The sequence below is a fragment of the Nipponia nippon genome, unplaced genomic scaffold, assembly GCF_047370975.1.
Source record: "Nipponia nippon isolate SJK-2023a ecotype South Korea unplaced genomic scaffold, ASM4737097v1 scaffold_16, whole genome shotgun sequence".
NCBI lineage: Eukaryota > Metazoa > Chordata > Aves > Pelecaniformes > Threskiornithidae > Nipponia > Nipponia nippon.
In genome coordinates this window covers 12,327,501-12,347,500 of record NW_028262332.1, presented here as the reverse complement: position 1 = coordinate 12,347,500, position 20,000 = coordinate 12,327,501, and the positions used below count along the sequence as shown (strand labels likewise).

Below are 20,000 nucleotides of genomic sequence, written 5' to 3'. Positions count from 1 at the left end.
GCACCGGCTGCGGCCCGGAAGCGCTACGCTGGGAAAGCCTGGAAGCCCCGGGAGACCCGGGTCGGCTTTTCCCTCTGGAAGAACAGCCTGTACAACAACAGGGTTTCATGTCGAGAGCTTTCCTCCGGTGGATCACTTCATCGCGAGAGGCTATCACCAAACACTCGGAGAAAAACTCATTCTGAGTCCGTGCTTAATGTCTCCTTCAAAAGGGAATGGCTGGTCATTTCTAATTAGCCGATTTATTACCGTCAGAAGAGGAACCTTTTTCTTACTTTCTCTTGACTAAAGTTGTTTTTTTTTTACCCCGTGGATCTTTATACCCTTTAAAAGTTGTCTACAACTAAGTTGCAGCAAAACTTCACTGTAAATAGTGTCAAATACATCTGTGCTTCGTGGAAACCTTTGCCGCTGGAGCCCAAAAAAGTAACTTCCTCTTTAAACACTCCCCTACTAATTTAATGCTTAGATTTGCAAGATGTCAACAGCACGCTAGTGAGACAATTTTTAAATAGTGCAGAAGAACATGTGGTAGAGCAACTCCAAAATAAAAGTTGCATCCTTAGATTTCTATATATAATATCAACTCCATTTCAAGCAACCCAGAGTTTAAATTCTAATTAGTGCATGCTAAAATATTCCTCTATTTTGTTCTTATCTTGACAATAAATTTAACAGTTCTACAAAAACAGACTTGGAGTTCTGCCTCATTTTATGTTATTTTCATTGAATGAGAAAAAGCTTAAAATATCTACAGAAACAAAGAAGCTGCCAGAAGCCCGACCCAGGCAGACGTTACCGCTGCGGGAATTATGTGGGTCCCCCATAAGGCTGCGGGAGCTTTGCCTCCAAAGCTGCTGGGACCACCTACGGCAGCGCTCAGCCCTTGCAGTGGTCCAGCCCGGAGGTCCGTGGGCTTGGTACCACTCCCCGTGCCAAGATTAGGTCTGCTAGGGAGCTGCACCCTTCTCAACCCGACCGAACTCACTAGGGCGCCATCGAGGGTCTTCCTTTACGGACCGCCCTTCGGGACGCTTTAGCGCACGAGCCGGGTACGTACCAGAGTTTGGTGTGGTGGGGGAGTTTGTCTGGTTGTTCTGGACGGCCGCGGCCACGGCGTGTGCTGCGGTCACAGCTGTCTTTGCCGCATAGAGATTGGCTTCTTCCTGGAACTTCCCGATGTTCTTCTTGTACCTGATTCTCTTATTGCCAAACCAGTTGGACACCTGCAGTGGAGAGAGGTGAGAAGAGTGAGGGACACAAAGGCCATGACCCGGGAAAGCACGATCACTTTGAGATGTCATGTTTGGTCCAGCAAATACGTGTGCCCCAGCCCGCAACCCGTATCTGCCGGGTACTCCGGTTAACTAAGCAGCAACCGAGGATCAGTTAAATATTGCTATGGATAAGAGCGTGATCTGGCTCTGCTTCTCTGTTGGCAAACCGATGCACAAGGGCTGACTCTTTGATGACGACACATATCCTGGAGCTTGCTGTAGCAGTTAGTACAGCATTGTCTCCTACTGCTATGAGCCATTTGTCAATGAAATCGGGGCAAGACCCCGAAAGCTGCTGAAGGGGGACCAAGGTCCGGTTGAGTGAGGGTGAGCGGGCAGTGAGAGCAATTGTTCTTTATTTTTGGGCTGGAACGACCTTGGCAGCCCACTCACAGAATCGTGTTTGGTCGGCTGAAAAAGAAAGGAATCATATAAATCAATAATGGCTGAAAAGTCACTTTGTCATCTCCCTTTGAAGATACTGTACGGAAGCCAAGATGGCTCACGGGGCACCGACTATTAACCCACGCAGAGGTCACGGCTGGAGCCGCTCAGAAAAGTTTGTACAATCTTTCTCAGTGGCTTTGTTTAACTCCAGATGCTATAACAGAGCCCCTAAATAACAAACCCAGTGTGTAACACGGACAACGGCCAAGGCTGCCAAGACAAAAAAAGCATCTACAACAACACAGAGGTAAAGGGGAGGGGACTGTAATAACACAAGTGGTTACTGGCCATCCCCGCAGCGAGGGACCCAGCTGCGCGGTGAGGCAGGGGCTGGGGTCCCGCGCTCCCCAGGGCGCCCGCAGCCCATGGCTGCACCCCGCAACGGTGCCCAGTAAGGCACCCCACTGCCAGGAGGAGACAAATCCTGCTGTATTTTATGCAGCTATAGCTTTTGTTTAAACACAATTAATGAAAAGCCTCTAGCTTTTAACGGTAATACGAGCGGTACCTTATACGTTCTGTTCCCTAGATAATACTTGGCTGTATTCTATATATTGCTCTTAATATTACCTTGTCAGTCAGAGAAGCAATAATACATTAATGAAACCTAGCAAATAATTATTGTGGACAATCAGATTATGCTTTATTAACAGTTTCATAATTGAGGAATCTCTGTACATCAACTGTATTGTCCACGGATGTGTGCGAGACCCCTCTGTTTATGCACGCCCCTGGACCAATCAAACAACAGCCATCACTAATAAAGGTTTATTTAATTCTCACAGTAAAATTTTAATATCACCAGCAGCCTGGGGAAGCCTCAACGAGTGGATTTGCTTGACATCAGATCGTTTCCATTCTGCTAGTCCCAATACTTCTTAATCTTTAATATCAAGGCAATTAAAATTAATGGCCACTCATCCAGAGCCACTGTGGGCAGTGTTTCCTTGACATCAATTGTTTGATGGGATTACCTAGAGGTTAAACTAACAAGCAAGGTTTAATTGGAAGCAATGAGAGGAGCAGCGATCATACGTTATGTTTAACCCGCATACCACATCTCAATGAATATCCAGAAATGTTAAACTATTTCCGAGATGAAAGCGCACGCCCTGCGCGCTGGCAGAGCGCGGCGTCTGGGGCTGCTGCAGCTGCCCCAAGAAACCACAGCATCCCTCTGGGGTCATGCAGTCACCGCCCCGGTCCCTTTGCCTCCCAGCCGAAGGACTCTCTGCTCTCCCATGAAACACATCAGCGAAGGGCTGCAGCAGAGCATGCCATGGCCCAGGGACGTGCAGGGGCTCCGGCCGCAGCCAGGCGTGCACGGCCGATGTGGGCAGCTGGATGCATCCAGGACGGGGCCAGGGCACCGCTCGAGCAGAGGCTGTGCCAGGCAGGATTTAGGCTGGATATACCGCCATCACATTTGTCCTGCGGGGCTGTGCTGGCTGCCTGCAGCTTCCTCCGCCTGCCCGACGCACACCTCGCCCTGCCCCTGCCACTGGCACCGGCACCGTCCCAGGGGATGGCCGGGATGCTGGTGCTGGGCTTCCCCGTGGCCAGCACTGGGACCGGGAGGAGCTGTGGTGCCCTGGCTCCTCGCCCAGCCCCACGCTCACCCTAAAAATGAAAGTTGTCTCCATCGCGAGCTGCTTCATAACACATTTTTCATTAAAACAAACTATCTCTTCACATAAAAAAAACAATGCACATCTTTCTCCTCCTGATCATTGAAGGCCAATTAATTAATTGGGCTTAATTTTATACTGCATTTCAAACAATACTGTTGCACTTATTTATCATGTTAATTGCAATGTTAAATAAAAAGACAATAAATTATTACTTAAATCATCAAGATGCCTAATGTGGGATTTGGGACGGGGCAGGCCTGCCTCATGTCTCCGCGCCGGCTGATTTCATGGGATAAATCAGCACTCGTTCTGCAAAAGATGCAGCTGACACGAGAGCATCACTGCTGAAATGAGTGAACTGTGTATTTATGGATCACGGAAATTTTTCCATTGTGTTTCCAAGTGGTTGTAGCACACAGTTTGTGTTCCCACCTAACCAAATGGCACAAAAGAGAAAATTTTGAAAATCAATGTGGCACAATTATGGTACATGATCTAAACCTAAGAATTTTATCTTTAGAAACTATTTAATTAAGCTTGCATCTTTTTTTTCTCTCCTTACTTCCCACATGAAGCCAAGGGGTAAGAACCTTTACAACCATAGCTCTCCCTGCTTACAGAAACAAACAGACTCAGACGAAGCAGGGCAGGAGCGGTGTTGGAAACCAGCTTCTGCACTCTTTCTTTAAAAGAATTTTAAATATATTCCCTTGTCAAGCACATCCTTCTTTTGTTTGAAGCAGTGAAAAATTTTATTGCTGTAATCCACTGACACGCTTTCAGCAATGACTATGCCCTTTCTATAGCCCATATGATAGACTGATAGTTGTTCATGACACCCTGAAAGAGGCTCATCTGCAAAAGTATAAAACATCAGCCTCGCAGCCATGGTAAGGGGAGAACAGATGATACAGTTTATCTCCCTCGAACACGTGCTGATCGGGTAGCTCTAAATTACAGCTGACGATGTTCTCTCTTAAGGACATTTTTTTCCCCTAGAATTACCTTTTCCGTACTCTTAAAAAGGAAATTGTGCGAGGTGTTCATCTTAATAAATAGTTTGTCTTTATGCTTTTCTTGAAAAACCTTCTCTACATATTATTTTAAACACCGATATCAAAACTGAAACCATCTATCTCCCATCTGCAGCTAAATGATTCTGGGAGACAATTTTCTTTGCAGCTCAGTAAAGTGCAATGGCAGCAAGATTTCCAGTGAGCTGCTTAATCTGGGGGGAGGACGACCCAAAACACTCACTAATTAAGTGTTTGAGGGAGAAAATGTTCTGCCATGAATCTGCCCCCGGCATTTACAAGGCACTTACAGTACAAGAAACACACACCTTGGATCATCATTAGGAGAGGCTGCAGGGGAAGCCTGGCTCAGCCAGAAAAAGGACAAAGCCTCTTCAAACATGAACCACAGCCTCCAGGAGTTTGGAAAGCCACCCATTAACATGGGTGGGTTTTTTTCCATTTTCCAGCTCTTTGCACCTCTGGGGCATTTGTAGCACGGGAGGTGAACAGGGCACGGTGCCAGGCAGGGCCGTGTCTCAGGGACTCCTGGTCGAGGCTGGAAACACGCGCTCAGAGATTTTTCATAAAAGCCCTGTGCAAGGTGTAGCTCAGTCACTCGCTTGGATGCCATCGCTTATCCCATGCGATGCTACTCCTGCCAGTATTTTAAATGACTGCTCAATTCACCCCTGATTTCTGGATTGCATCCTCCGACTTCTGTTGCCAACCACCAGAGCAGTGTGCACTGGGCTATTTTACAGTGCTTGCTCAGAGCTTTTCTGCTAGATGGCCTCAAAAATATATACATTTTTCCATACAAAGAAAGACAACTCCAGCCCAGTTTGAGCTAGTAAATACCAACTAACCCTGCAGTCCCACCACGCAGACTTTGGAAGTGGCTTTGAAAATCAAAGATTAGGATATCCATAGCATTCACATTTTCTAGCTGTGACAGCAGATCTATCAGGAACTCAAGCAACCAGCTGATCCCAGGCACTCCCTCTCTCACATACATATCCTCTCATGGGAGAGGAGCACATTGCCCGTTTTCAGGCTTTCCCATCATCCGGTGCTTTTCCTAGCCATTTCTAATATCCTGCCAGAGCGAGGCTCCGGCCCCGGCCCCAGACCTGCATCTCTGGCAGGTAGCGGCCGGGCTGCGTGGCCAGCGCTGCCCTGGCTCCAGGCTGGAAAACACCAACCTGCGCATCCCGGGCTGCGGCACGCGGTGCTACAGAGGCCGCAATGCAGCGACTCCCATCGCTCGCCCAGACTTCCTAATAGATTCAAGAAACAACTAATTCATGCTCGTATCAAATATTAAAGAGACAAACCTATATTCAAGTCACAGGCTCGCTGCTGCTGCTACAGTTTTGGACCATCTGCCTGCCTTTTATTTCATTCTACAACATATACATTAAATCTTATCAAACAACCAATTAAGAAAGAAATCAGATCTATTAGCACTAGAAGCAATCAGTTATGGCTTCTCAAATGTTCTATCTCATTTCCTTCCATCACTTCAGCCTTATCTAGATCTAGCTTTTTATCTGTCCACTCTGCAGGATCACTAACTCCTTCTCTGCCAGGCACAATTCACCGTCCTGGGTGCCTGGGTGGACAGAAAACATCTCCTCAGCAGTTCTGTTGTGCTCTCTACCATATAACCTCTCCCAACTGCATTTTGCCAGCATAGCCGAAGAACTTCTGGTTTCTCCAAGTTGGTGTGGATGGCGTTGCCTCTCCTAAACACACAGCAGGCTGCCTCGGCTCACGTGGGAAGATTTCTGGACGCCATTTACTGGAGGAATTGCTATAAACCATCTTGTGCCAAGAGGACTGAAACCAGCAACAAGACGTAGGGCTGCAAACCTTGGTACTCGTGTGCTCTCAGGCTGTTGGCTGGTTCCAGCATCCACGGCAGCCACAGGGACGCCTGCAGACGTGGGAGAGCTGCCCAGCGGCCACCACGGCTGCCCCTGTACCTGCTGGGGCTGCAGTCGCTCGCGTGATGCTAACAGTGATGAAGGAGCAATGCGAGAGGGAACAAGTTTGGTACTGAACTTCCCCGCAAAAATTCCTGCTCATCACCACAGCCACTTGTAAGCGGACTGGGAGAAACTGTCCCCACCTCCATCCCTTACCTTCCCCTGGCATCGGGCACCCGTGCGTCCCACCCCGCTCAGAGCACAGTACATGCTGCGTGCCGAGGAACGAGCAAGGGGAGAGGAAGGCAGACACGTCTCTGCTGGCCTCTCATGTCATAGGGCAGCTTTGCTAGGGTTTGTACTGAGGGTGCATCCAAAGTCAATTAAGTAATATCAAATCTGGAGGAGCTGGGCGGCCTTTCATTTGAAAGTCTTCAATAAAGTGCCTGAATCTTTCATGCATTCAATGGAGACCTATAAAGTAAATCTCAACTCAGGTCTTAATTATAAAGCTAAAGGTTGCATTGCTAATAATGCCAATACTGCAGCCTGCAAGCATTAATAGTTAACACATTCGCCGCAGGCATTGTTCCTCTAAAGGACCTGAAATATTGATAAGCGGAGCTGATGGAGCTGGGAGGAGATGGCACACCGGCCCTTGCAACAGGGTGGCTGGAGAACTTGGGAACTGCTGGTGAGCTTTCCCTGCCACCCAAGCGCAACCTTCCCCAAGCTGTATGAGCCAGACTTGTTTGGTTTTCTATCAAATATACAGGCCACGAGAACTGCAAAGTGTTATTTTGCTTTTTAAGCTATCTGGTGAAGGAAAGCTCGATGGAGCGGTGCCATCAGCCTGAACGTCGCTGCGAGACATCAGTCCAGAGCTGTAAACGTACTTTGGCCTATACAGAAAGCAGCCGTAGCCAACGAGAGTGCATTTCTGATGAGGGAGATGCTGGTTTTCTTGCATTAACTTCACAGTAACATCTGTTATATGTGATAAAAGGAGCAAATCTGCTTAATACATTTTTGCTACAGAGAAACCGCTCATGTCACTTCAGTGTATCACGAGGCTGAATTTCTGGCTGGCTTGGAAAAACAATTTCAAGCAACCAAAGAAATTCTGATCTACACAGACAGATTATATGTTTGTCAATAAACTGGCCTTCCCCCAAAACAATGGTAAGTTGTAATGAGTTCATAACAGACAGTAAGGCTCAGCTAGGAACCTTATTGACTGCACAGAGAGAAAGCTGATATCAAGTAGGGTGCTAACCTTACCTCCTTTTTACTTCTATCTTCATCTTTCTACACACGCTCTTCTACCCCAGCGCAACCCCGGCCACCCACAGGCACGCTGCCTTTCCTGCGGAGCTCACTCACGTTCCATCACCCTGCTGAACTGTATCACGGTCAATAATGCCAATTTGAAGGGATTATGAAGGTGCATTGGGCAGGGATCTGCTCCATGTCACACACCTCTGTCAGAAGCACATCCCAGAGCCTGACGGGAGACGGCGGCTTCGCAAGGGGAGCCAGGAGGTCAAGGCACCGCCCGGGGTGCGGAGGGCTGGGACCCGGGACCCGCGCCCACTTGCTGCTTACCTGCGATACTGTGATGCTGCATTTCTTTGCCAGCTCTTCTTTGGCTTCTTCACTGGGGTAGGGGTTACTGAGGTGGGAGTAAAAATACTCATTCAAGATTTCTGTGGCTTGTTTACTGAAGTTACGCCTTTTCCGTCTGAAATGAGAAAAGAAAACCACAGCTGTTCTTCCAGATGCAAACAGGTCTCTGGCAGGCTCAGCTGGAGTGGAAGTGACCCTTGTTTCACACACATGTGCCGCAGCACACCACAACACGGCGGCACATCTCAGTACCCCGATCTCTTCAGGGCAGCCCTCCGTTGGGGCTGGGCTCTGCCCTGCCACCGTGCAGAGGGGGCAGCCGGCCGCAGTGCTCGCAATCCTGCATCCAGCCCTACAAGGGTCTGGACCCTGCTTCTGGCCTCATGCCATCCACCTCCATCTGGGGCTTCAACCCGGGGTGCACAGGCCACATCGTGTGCTGCAGCAGAAAATGCGATGAAGTGAAAGGCGAGGCAGGACGCTGAGCCGGGCAGCCTGCCTGCAGCACCTCTGCACCCAAGTACACAGCCCAACCCGAACCTCCCGGCCCTTAAATGGCCCTGTGCTGACAGCAGCCTAACGAACCTCTTTGCCTTGAGCAGCCGGTCAGCTGGGGCTCCTGCACAGGTGCCTGGGGTGAGCACAGTGGAGAAGGACGGGGCAGCCTCACTGTTGTGTCCTTACTTAGCACTCACTGAGCTAATTGGCTTCTGCGAGCAAGTGGCTTTCAGGGCTTTGCGAGGGAGACCCATCTGTACACCCTCCTGCGAGGGCCGAGCGGGGCCCAGGCTCTTGCACCACGTGGGATGGGTACCGAGGTGTGCAGCCTTGCAGCCCTGCCAGAAAGCGAAGCCTTTCCAAAGCACGCCACCCAGCACGTGCTCCAGCCAGGCCAGCAGCGAGGCGGTGCCGGCCGGGGAGCAGCGCAGCCGCTCTGGCACAGCAGGCAGACGGCCCACCGCTGCGCTCTCACCCCACAGGTTACGGCAGCAGCATCTGCACAGCTGCGGTGCCTTTCCTCCGAGCCGACGTCGGCTGCTCTCCTTCTCCCCAGAACATCCTCTCGAAAGCCCTGGTTAAACATTTCCTTCGGAGCTCCCTTCCCCTCAGGGCTGGTTGCAATCAAACTGCCTGCGCCCGAGGCCAGCAGGCAGCCGAGCGGCAATCCCCAGCGCTCTCTTCCAGCAGTACCACGATGCTGCTAACTACGCTGTATCCTGGAGCAGGCAGACTCTCTCCCTAGAGCTATGTTTATCTCATTACTGTGCTTCCGCTCATTTTGCCTTATTTACCTTCCTCCTTTTTAAAGAAATCACTTTAAAATGTGCATCTGCAAGCTTTACCTTTTGCAGTTACTGGAGCTCTCCATAGACACTTCCTCCAACTGTTTGTAATTACCCTAATTTGCCACACCTGCCAGTGACCTCCTTGTTAATAAAATTATTTTGCTCTTGTTTAGCTCCTCACAGCTTTCAGGTGTGAAGCATGAGCTAGCTGCTGAAGGCAGGCTCTGCATGGTGCCTGCCGCTCCTCCCTGCTCCGCCGGGCTCAGCTCCCGCTCCGCCGGGCTCTGCCAGCTGCCAGGGTCCTGCTCTGCAGACGGGAGCCCCGTGAAAGGGATGGGGCTGGGGATCGATATCCCACCTCATCAGGGCTTCCAAGCAAATCTGGCTGTCCCTGCAAACCCCCTCCTAATCCCCATCTGCCTGCTTCCTTGCAGCCTGCAGAAAGCACATCCCGCTTTGGAGGCCGGCGGGCTGTGGGGACGGGTGCTGAGCTCCGACAGCGACGCAGGTGTCCGAGGGGCACACGTGCTGGCTGTGAGCGGTTCGGAAGGTGCTGCCTTCTCCCGCGCCCCAGTCAGGCAACAGCTTGTTGGGAGACGGGCCAGCAGATCTGGCTTTCGGAAACATCATCGCCCTTCTTACCTCGGGCGCGCACAGCTGCCAACCCAGCGTCAGCCGCAGCCCGTGGGCACGTCCCTCCCAGAGAGCTTAGCTCTTCCATTACGGGGTCAGTGTTTTGCAAGACTGGCCTTATGCTGCGAGACATCGGCACCGGCAGCCATTTAAATAACTGCTGGGGTGACAAAACAGCCCTTTGCACAAATCCTATGTGACTCCCGTACGAGCAGGGTAAACAAGCATGCATTGGGTAAACAAGGCTAGTCTTTGCACTGAAATATGTAGAAAAGACATTGCTGTTTATGAAAGCCCTGTGCAGGAAACCCCCCTTTCACAGCAGCTGCTGGGTGAAGGACGAGGGGCCTGGCCGTTTGCTGGGGCAGAGCAGCCTCTCCCAGCGTGTCCCTGCCCACACGAGGACGCAGCTCCCAGCAGGGCTGGGCTCTCCCTGGGCTGCCCAGCAACTGCCCCTTGCCCCCCAGAAAGAGCCAGGGGCACCCGCCTCTGCCTTACCTGGCATCAAGGAACCTTGATCTTAAAATCATTACTGCTTCACAAGTACTCTGTTTGAGCTGCATCTGGATGGAGCTGAATTTTCGATGAATGATGCCCACCATCCTTTCAATCTCCTTGGGAGAAATGGGACGTGTCCGGCTCTGTTCTCTGAGAAGGTTCATCACATGTGTGGTAAATTCATTACATGCCTGCGAAGGAAGGAGAGGCTTAGAAATTGTTTTGTGCCATCCCACAAGGACACAAGCTCAGGCCTGGCTGCTGGGCAGGAGGCAGTGCTGGGGGGGCTGGGGGACGCTCGCGCTGCCCCGTCCCTTCCACACGCGCAGCTGTGGGCGCGGATCACAGGCGCCCCGTCCGTGAGACCTGGACTGTCCTGCAGACAGCACGGCTCCATCCGTGCTTATCCCTTTCAGAGCAGGCTGCGTCCCTGCAGCCCCAGCTGGACCACGGTGGAGAGGAGAGGTTGGGATCGGCACGTGCAATGGCTGCAGGCAGCAAGAGGATGCGAGCGGGGACCAGCACGCGCTCCGCAGCCAAGTGAGCAAAACCTGGCAAGGGCTGCCCGTCCTGCAACCTGCCAAGCCCCAGCAGGCAGCAGGCAGGGTTTAACGCCCCGCAGCAGCTGGGGGTCTCTAGACCTTTCTGAGGGGCCACGTGCATCCCTTTAGAGGGTGGGTTTCAGCGAAGCCATGCCCAAGCCATGGGCTGCGCCATGCCGCCGAGGCACTGGAGGAGGGAAGGCGCGAGGAGCCATCAATTATCAGTCCCAGACTGTGCAGGCAAAGGGACACAATGATATAAACTTCTCCAGGCTGCATCATCAACAGACGCCGCCTGATCCGAGCCTCCGCATGACCAAGCGGCTGTCACGCTGGCATCCCGGCTTCCCCCACGCAGGCTGGAAGCTGCCACGAACTCTGCTGATTTATGTCTCCCTTATCTCTTTCAAAAACAAACCCCAGGACTGCTGTCTGCTAGGCAGAGCTGCGTGACGGCCACGGGGCTAAGCCCTTCCCAGGGGCCAGCTTGGTACTCGAGCACGTTTCGGGCACTGACCTACCCCCATCCCGACGGAGCCCTGGGAAGAGGAGAGGGGCCGGGCGCTGCCTGGCCTCCATGGGGTCTATGGGCAGTGCAAGGCAAACTGCTCTCTGCTCCCCGAACCCCGAACGGATGAAGGTGGATGCATGCAAGGCTGACACGTCTGGGGGAGGTCTGTGCGTTGGCTGCGCAAGGGCCAGCTATCGTAACGCGCCTCCGGGCTGCAACCGCGGCCAAATAAGGCCACAGGATTTCACTCTCGTGCATCTAACGTAACGGGCGATGAGCACCACGCTCAGCAGCCAGTAAATCACGCGGAGGAAACGCTGCAAGTATCTCGTCCAGACCCCATACTTTACGTAGCTGTTTGACTCTAGCTCCTCTTTTTCCTCTAAAGCCAGGGTGAAAATTATCTACATAATTTGTCTGACAACTACATTTTCAGGGATTCTCCTGCATTTCAATAGATTGTGCAAGGGAAAGAGTTAAAAGTGAAAAGTTTATGCATCTAAAAACTCATAATTTCCTATAACATTTGCTGAACGTCTCACAACTTATTAAGTGAAGCCATCTATGAATGCAAATGCTGATTAGCAATTTGGCAATAGCCCAACATTCGCAGAATTCACATAGCTTTTCTTTAAACCAGTAGTTCATACATGATTAATTAGAACATCTCATTTATGTAGTGTGCACTTTAGCTCATTACTCTAAGTAAAATTCGTTAAGTATTTACATTTAGATAATTAAAATCTGGGTACACCCTTAAGAAAGATGCATACACTTCAGGCAAAGTGATTTTTTTTTCTTTACACTACTGAAAGTAAATTACAGGCTAATTTACATCCTTGCAGCACCCGTTTGGAGGCAGTGCTCTGGCAAGGCTCGGCGAGGCTCGGCGAGCCTTGGTGCAGACGCCCTTCGCCTGCCACCGCCGAGCGCACAGAGGTCACGGTGCCACAGAGGCCGCGCCAGCTCACCGCCGCTCCACGCCAGCGTGGACGCGACAGCTCCTCCCGCCAGCTGCCAATCCCTGACTTTCTCAAGAATTCCTGAGCTCCAGGTTAAGGAGTTCAACACATCTCATCCTCGCCTCCCATTTGCATATTTTCTTTCTTTCTGCTTAGACATTTCAGGCAGCAAAGTTCGCAGAGGTGACCAGCCGCCGTCCCCTCTTGCCACGCTGAAGAGACAAGGACGCTGCCCTGAGCACCCCCGGCCACCTCCTCTCGCCCAGGGAGAGCAGGAGTTGTCCAGGGTGACCTGTTTCTCCTCCTCCCGTCCCAAAGCTTTGGCCTGTGTGAGGCCAGACCCGGCACAGCAGCTCGCTCACCCGGCGCGGGAGCGGGCTCCGAGCCCCGAGGGAAGCGCGGCAGCCCCGGGCCTGAGCAGAGGAGGCAGCCGGGCACCGGTGCCTGCTCCCACCGGCCGTGCTGCACCGGGACCGTGGCCTTCCTGCCTGTCATCTGCTGGGCTGCCTGGGCAATCTTAGCATGCAAAAGCTTGGGTTCGGCCATCCAACCGATGGCAAAAGCACCAGCTTTGGCTCACCCGGTAAATGATGCACAGAGGTAAGGTAACACAGGCACTGAAATGCAGCAACTCCCTCCCTGAGACAAGAGAGCGGCTCTGACTGTCCCAAAGATACGGCTGAATCCAAGTATTTGGCACTGAAAGAACATTTCAGGAACACGGCTTGCCACGTGTCCCCTTGTTTGCAGATCTGGGGAATTCAATTTTAAAGTACAATAAAAATGGCAACTGTTGCATTAAAAATATTTTCAGGTATGTCTTTTCTATGAGAAATATAGTACCAAAAATTGGATGTTTCAAAGACAAAGTGAGTTTCTTGCTTTCAAGAAGCAAAAATCTTTCCCTGAATTTACTGGAATTGCTCAATGAGACTTCGTTTGGTTACGGCTACTTGGAGGGCCTGGTTTTCATTTATCTTCACAGCACCTCCCATCTGCAGAGCCACTTCAGTGCAGCGGAGTGGAAGTAAGCTCAGAAGACTCTGATGCTTTGTCTTGTTTTCTCTTGTTTATTTATAGCGTCCGAGCTACTTGATCCCTTTTTTAGTACTATTTTTCAGGTCTCTGCTTGGTGCCCGAGACATTATTAATAATGTCAGGTTCTAAGTGATGGCCTTGTTAACCTGCTCAGAAACCCTGTAGGAGCGGGGATGCTCCTGCTAGCCTTAATGCTTCATCAGGAGTCCTCAGACAAGCGCAAGAAAAAGAGAGGAAAGGGCCCAAAACGCTCTGCAGGGGCAGGGCGCCAGCCAGCGCTCCGTGGGGCTGGTGGTGCCTTCCGAGCAGCCACACTTCACCCCAAGCTGGGGAGAATTCAGAAGACATCTGTGAACTCGGGAAGCAGGTTCCCAGCTGCTCCAGGAGGCCTGGGACCCTTACAGTACTTTTGCCTACAGCAAAAAATGTATTTCAGTGTAATTATGGAAGATAGCTTTCAATATGTCATCTCTATTATAGTAGCTGTAAATTATGGAAGGAGCTGCCTGTGTACGGCCATTTCTCCCGGCGCACGGCGAGGGGAGAGCTGTGTGATGGCGTGACACACTTTCCATTTCTCTCTCTTTTTTTCTTCTCCCGAGCACATTCCCCTAACTGGCAACAAATGTCAGGATCAAACTCTGCGTCTCCAGGAAGACGCTCCGGTTCCTGCTGCCGGCTGCAGCGGGGCCGCAGGAGCGCCTGCGCAGGAGATGGCAGGAGCTGCTCCCCCGGCACGGGCAGGTGCCCCTGCGCGGGGCTGAGCTGCTCCCCGGCTGCAGCGGGGCACCCGCCCCTAGGGACCTGCAGCCGCTGGAGGCAGAGACGCAAAGTCCTGGCTGCCTCTCGGCTGCGGAGATGGGCACTGCATTGAGACAAACAGGCAGGAGACGGTTTGCTGCAAGGCTGGGGAAATTATCATATTTCTGTGGAGCAGACGTTGCTGGGTGTCAGGATCAACAGGGAAGCGTACATGTTTCAGATCAGCTCCACCTCTCTCTCCTTCTCCTAGCAGCACTTGAACATCCTCCAAAGTTTCCCGTGGTGTGGACGGATGGCTGTGACATTTCAGCCGAAACCTTTGTAAATGGAGCTACAGGGCTAAAAACGCTCCTGCTTCCCCCACATCATTAAACTTATTAGAGTCAAAGGACACTTGCCAGGAAACGGCTGCAAGCACCGACCTGCAGCTGCTTTGGCCCCAGATCTACCTCCAGCCTGCGTCCCTGTGGTTTTATAAGACACGCTCCTGCTGGATGGCGCTCGTTAATCTGACAGCCACCCCCACCTCAGCGCTACAGGCTGCACGCTGGGCCCTGCGGCGCAAGGAGAGCCCAAGGGTCCACACAGGACATTTGGGGTCCTTGGAGGGTGCGGGGGGGGCTCCGTTTGAGGGAGAAAAGGAGACTTGCACAAAGACCCTGTCAGTTATTTGCTCAGTTACTTGTTCGTCACTTGAACACCACAGTGAAAGAGGCAGCACAGGCGAGGCAGTGCCGCTGGCAGCTGAGCCACACCGTGCCACTGGCACCTGAACCATGCCGTGCCTCCAGCACCTGAACCACGCTGTGCCGCCGGCACCTGAACCATGCCGGTCTCGTGCCAGCCTTGTGCTGCCCGCGCCATAGTCCCAGCAGCATCTGCAGCGGGACGCTGTGGTGACTGTGCCAGCGGGCACCATCTCCCCACAGCTCCTCCACGCTCCACCGGTGCCCCACACCCGCTCCCCACCACCCCATCGCGTCCGCCCACTGCTGACGCTCGGCGGGCTCCGGTCGGCTGTGTCGGCATGGCCTGTCACAGACCATGTCGCTGTTTCTGGTGGCATAAAAAAGCAAAGCAAAGTAGCCAGAGACCTTTCAGAGGGTCTCCACATGAAAAGAGGGGAACTCTAAAATAAAGAGTTATCGAGGCACCCAGCTTTACGCTGGTGAGGCAGGGCGCGGAAGCACGCCGAGGCAGAGGACAGGGGCTGGGGAAGCAGCCGGGCAGCACGGTGCGCTCATCTCCTCGCCCTCGCGGTTTCGAGTGGTTTTATCGCTGCCTCCACATCTCTTTTGTGGTTTTGGTCTGTACAGCCCGACGCTTTGCTGTGATGGGCTGGGGGCAAGTGCAGGACTTCCCTGGCTCAGCTCGGGAAACCACCAGCTGATGAGGTTTGCTGAGCTGATTAGGCTCAGGGTTTACAGGATTTATTAGGACACCTCTGGGAGGGGAAAATGAAGACATCGCTTGAGACTTGTGAGGGCCAGGGGTCTCGTGCCATTCCTCCCTCCCCCATCTCCTTTGATGCCGTTATTCATTGCAAAACCAGAAAAGAGAGGAGGCAGAGCAGTCTCTCCCGTGGATTACAGGGAAACCAGGGTGGCGCAGCCCCCCACCCCACGGGCAAGAGCCCTGCTGCGCCCAGCACCAGCCGGCAGCATGTGGCAAACGTTCCCGGTGCCACCAGCGTGGCAAATGTGGCGGGTCACCAGGTCCCAGCAATGAACGTAAGCCCACGGGTCTCTGCAGCACACTCTTCACTCCAAACAAAGACACCGAGTGGCGGTGTCTGCCTGAACTGGGATTTCCCTATTTCCTAGGCACAGGCACTGTGCCGGCGCCTCGCTGCCCGCTCCCTTGCAGCCTGCTCCGGCCGACCCGCTGTGGCCGAGCCTTGCACCGGAGCCTCCTGCCGCCTGCTCCAGGAGCCCGTGGGCTGAGATGGCCAGCACGGCCCTCGCCTGCCTGCGCTCCCCAACTCGCGAGACCCAGCCTTGCAACACTTCATCACGGGGCATGAAAGCGGCACCGAGTAACAGACAACTCTCCTCCTCTCTCCCTCTCTGGGCTGGCTCGAAGGGGAGAAACACGGGCTCAGGTGTTGCTTTTATGCGGTTACAGACAACAGAAAACATTCAGGCATGCAAGACATGCGTCCTGGGTCCAGCGAGCGGCTCCTCGAAGCCCGACAGACTCCCGTAGCATCACGGCTCTTTACAGGGGAGAGGGGTGGGGAAGGGGAGGAGGGGATGTGGTCCGGAGCTGGGCAGCGGTGGGCACTGGCAAGCGGAGGTGTGGAGGAGAGCAGCGGCAGGTACACGTACAACTGAGAGGCTGATGTCTGACCTGTTCATATTTCTCCAGCTCTGTGTGATAGATTTGTCTGATCTGGGTCAATTTGGCTCTGTAATCTGAGTGTTCAATAGAGTTATCTGAAGACCCTCCAGAGGCTGCTGCGGCTGCAGCTGCTGCCGCCGATCCCCCACCTTTCTCCGGACCTGAGACTCCTTCTGCCAGAAGCATATTGTCTAGTCTCATTAGCTGGGGATCGGGAGGGTCTTCCTCCTGGGCTCCTCGGATGCTCAAACCTTGGGCAGAAAAGAGAGAACAAGAGAAAACACAGTCAGTACTTCTTGCATCTGCCCGGCCGCTGCCCGCTCGCTGCACGCCTGCGAGGAGCCCTCCTGCAGAGCCCTCCTGCCTCGCGGGGCCGCGGGGACCGGACCTGCCCACAGGGACCGGACCTGCCACGGCCCTTCCTCCGTCCCTGCGGTGGCACCCGAACGGGCACCCTCCTCTGGGGCAGCCCCCGGGAACCGCAGCCCAGGCAGGTGCCACGGGGTGAGCGCAGTGCTGCAGGACCCTCTCGGTTCCCATACAGAGCAGGAATATCTTCAGGCGGCTTTTAAAGGACCCTGCAGAATCTTTAAACACCTCATTGTAAGTATTAAAGGAGTATTCATGTGAGTACAGAGACATACGCCTTCCAGCTGTTTTTCAAGACAGAGCTAAATCTATGCAAGGCTGGCATTATCCTATACATTATATCACTTTGATGCAAGACTGTGTGGTAAAAGTAAGTGCATTATTTATTTGGAAATAATTGATTTGCTTCTCATTTCCTTCCAAATGGATCTAAGCACCACGTTACTCTTACGAAGACTTGTACCACTGGATTCCACCCCTCCTACGAGCTCCAAGCGTTGGTTTAAAATGCCTGGGGAAAAAGCTGCCACTGGCTCCTCAACTACAGGAGATGTCAGGCATAAAGCAGGGAGGTGCTGCAGCTCCCACCAGCACAAATCCCGTGGATGCAGCCATTTCCATGCATGGTCTCCGGCTCCACAGAAGTGGAGCTGAAATTTCAGATCAGAGGAGGGAAATGGTGGAGACAGAACTGGGGGCATGGCCTCAGGAATGGCCGCTGTGGGAGCGGGGTGCGGAGGCTCCGGCTGCCCCTCGCTCAGGGCTGCCCGCTCCTCTGCAGGGCAGCACGCCGCTCCGCAGCGGCTGCTCACAGGCTGGGGACAGACAAGAATGAATTAAACTTCCCCTGGCCGTGCAGGAATTTGGTTGCTATTGCGATGTCGGGATACTGAGTATGTGTTTAAAATCGCCAGTGCTCTTGCACTGTATTGTTGGGAGCGACATTTTAAATCTAATTTTTGTTTTAAATCAAGAATTTCCAAAGCAATGCTCAGTCAGCAATCTCTTCTGCATCCTACAGATCAAGGCTGACAATTTGTAAGTTTAATCGGGTCATGCAGGCATCGTCCTGGGCTGTTATCAACAGCGCCGAAAAGTTTAAAAATAATTACAGTAGTACAAAAATCACTAGAGCCATGGTTTCTTGAATCAACATTTCCATTAGAGATGTAGCACAACCATGTACATCCCAGCCCAATTAACCTCTTTAAATCTGTTTAGGGGCAGGTATTCGTGCTCTGGATAGAGTGGGTCCCGGGGGGCTGCCATTGGCACCCCGTGTGTTTGCACGGGCGCCTGTGCCTGTCTCTGCTCCTCGCAGCGGTGCGGGCTCCGAACGGGCTGCGCCAGACGTGGCAGCACCATCCACAGCTGCCACGCACGCAGCTGAGCACCAGCAATGCTGCTTTCTGCGCTAGCCAGGAACAGCAGCCGCTCCCGTACAAACAGATTTCACCCTTGGCATCCTAAACCCCCCACACAGCGGGAGATGACCCCCTGACTGGCCAACCTTCCAGACTCGAGAAAGCACGGCATTAATTTTGCTCTAAAATACACATTTTAAACCTGTCACCTTCATTTAAAACCATAATTCCATATAATTTCATGGGAATAATAAAAATGTCTCATCATCTCTTTAAATTATTCCTGTTGCCTGTTCAGAGGTCCACAGATGAGCATGGTTTGACAATACAACGCATCGTCCCGGCGCGTCCCTGGGCTGGCACACGCATGTTGGGGACAGCCCTGCCACGGCTCCAGCCACGCACGCTGCCGCCTGAGCACGTGGCCAGGGAGGTGACGCCGCGCTCGGGGGTCCCTGCGCAGGGGTGGGGGTCCCGACCACTCTGCCCCTCGCCCCCGCTCCCCCCTGGGCTCGCTGCCCGTGCTCTGACACAGCTCCTGGCCCCTGCGGTGCTGCTGATCGGGGGCTGATCTTTCTGCGCTGTTTTGGTGAGCCGCTCCTCCTGTTTATGTTATTCCTCCTCTGCTCTGGTGTCGGTATGTTTAACAATGTTCTGGTTTTAATCCACTCCAGCCCCCGTTCCCTTCTCATGAATGATTTCTACTGCTGTTTCTTCTTTTTGCTTCTGGACCGTTTCTCAGTCCCTGTTTCCTGTGCTCTATTCCAGCTGATCCTCCCCAGCTGCACTTCTGCTAGGAAACTCATCCGCCCTCCCAGCATCACAGCAGCCGTCCCACTCTGCTCCCCTGATGCTGCGAGATGCCAGGCCAAAATCTGCAGTGGAATAACTTCGTACCATTGCTGCGATTCCTGCACCGTTTACTTCCACGAACAGGCCAAAGATTAAAGGGCTTTGTCCAAAATGACACTATCCATCCAGACTTAAATTAATAAATATTCAAAATCCCCAGTCCTCCTTGTATAAATCTGACAGAGGACAGCAAGCGTTCCCCAAGGTTTAAATGCGAAAGCTGATGTCTGCACTGGAGACTGAAGGAGCCGGTGAGAGGCCCTGAAGCACAAGAAGAAATTCAGCAGGTAAGGACAATACCGAAGCCACCAAGGTGCCTTGCACGCAGCCCTAACGCGTATCTCCGCAGCCGGTGACAGAGGGGTTGGCATACTGTGTTCACCTTAATATTAAGTAACGCTCCTGCGTCCAAAGCACCCAGCCCAGAGCGCGCGAGCCTGCAGCAACCCACAGACAAAGGAACGACAAAGTGCGTGTGTGGGGATATAACATTTATTTTGCCCCTGAGTGAGACGCATCATTCATTTGAATGGCAAAGCCACAAGTTGATTAACTGATTCTAACAAGAATTAAGCTGTGCGTTAATTCAGATCTTTCCTTATGAACTATACGAAGCAGATCAGGACAACTAATAGGGTCGGTGTCCCTGGGGGCGGGGGACAGTAAAACTGATGAACTCCTGTGCAATCAGTGAAACGCGCAGCTCTTTGGCAAGTTGCAGCGGCTGCCTCGGCTGTAGCTCCAACGCTTTTAACGTTGTCCGAGAAGGAGTCAGAGCATCTCCGGGGCTCCTCAGCAAGGAGGAACACTCTCACTATCCGCTGGCAGCACGTCGGCTCCTACCCGCACCTGCCTTTATAAATTACTCTTCGTTTGAATACGGTGATAATATATGTATTTTTTGACTTATAAGCTCAC

General features: G+C 52.7%; 1 protein-coding gene across 5 annotated transcripts in view; it reads right to left on the bottom strand.

Moving 5' to 3' along the window:
• Positions 1 to 20,000, bottom strand: part of PBX3 (PBX homeobox 3) — a 115,648-nt gene that overhangs the window by 5,810 nt on the left and 89,838 nt on the right. For all 5 annotated transcript variants that reach the window (XM_087752918.1, XM_087752922.1, XM_087752920.1 and 2 more), the window contains exons 3-6: positions 16,507 to 16,748; positions 10,343 to 10,533; positions 7,905 to 8,040; positions 1,061 to 1,226 (exon numbers count right to left, since the gene is read on the bottom strand). In XM_087752918.1, the coding sequence (XP_087609044.1) occupies positions 1,061 to 1,226; positions 7,905 to 8,040; positions 10,343 to 10,533; positions 16,507 to 16,748 (735 nt within the window). The remainder of the gene's footprint in view (positions 1 to 1,060; positions 1,227 to 7,904; positions 8,041 to 10,342; positions 10,534 to 16,506; positions 16,749 to 20,000) is intronic.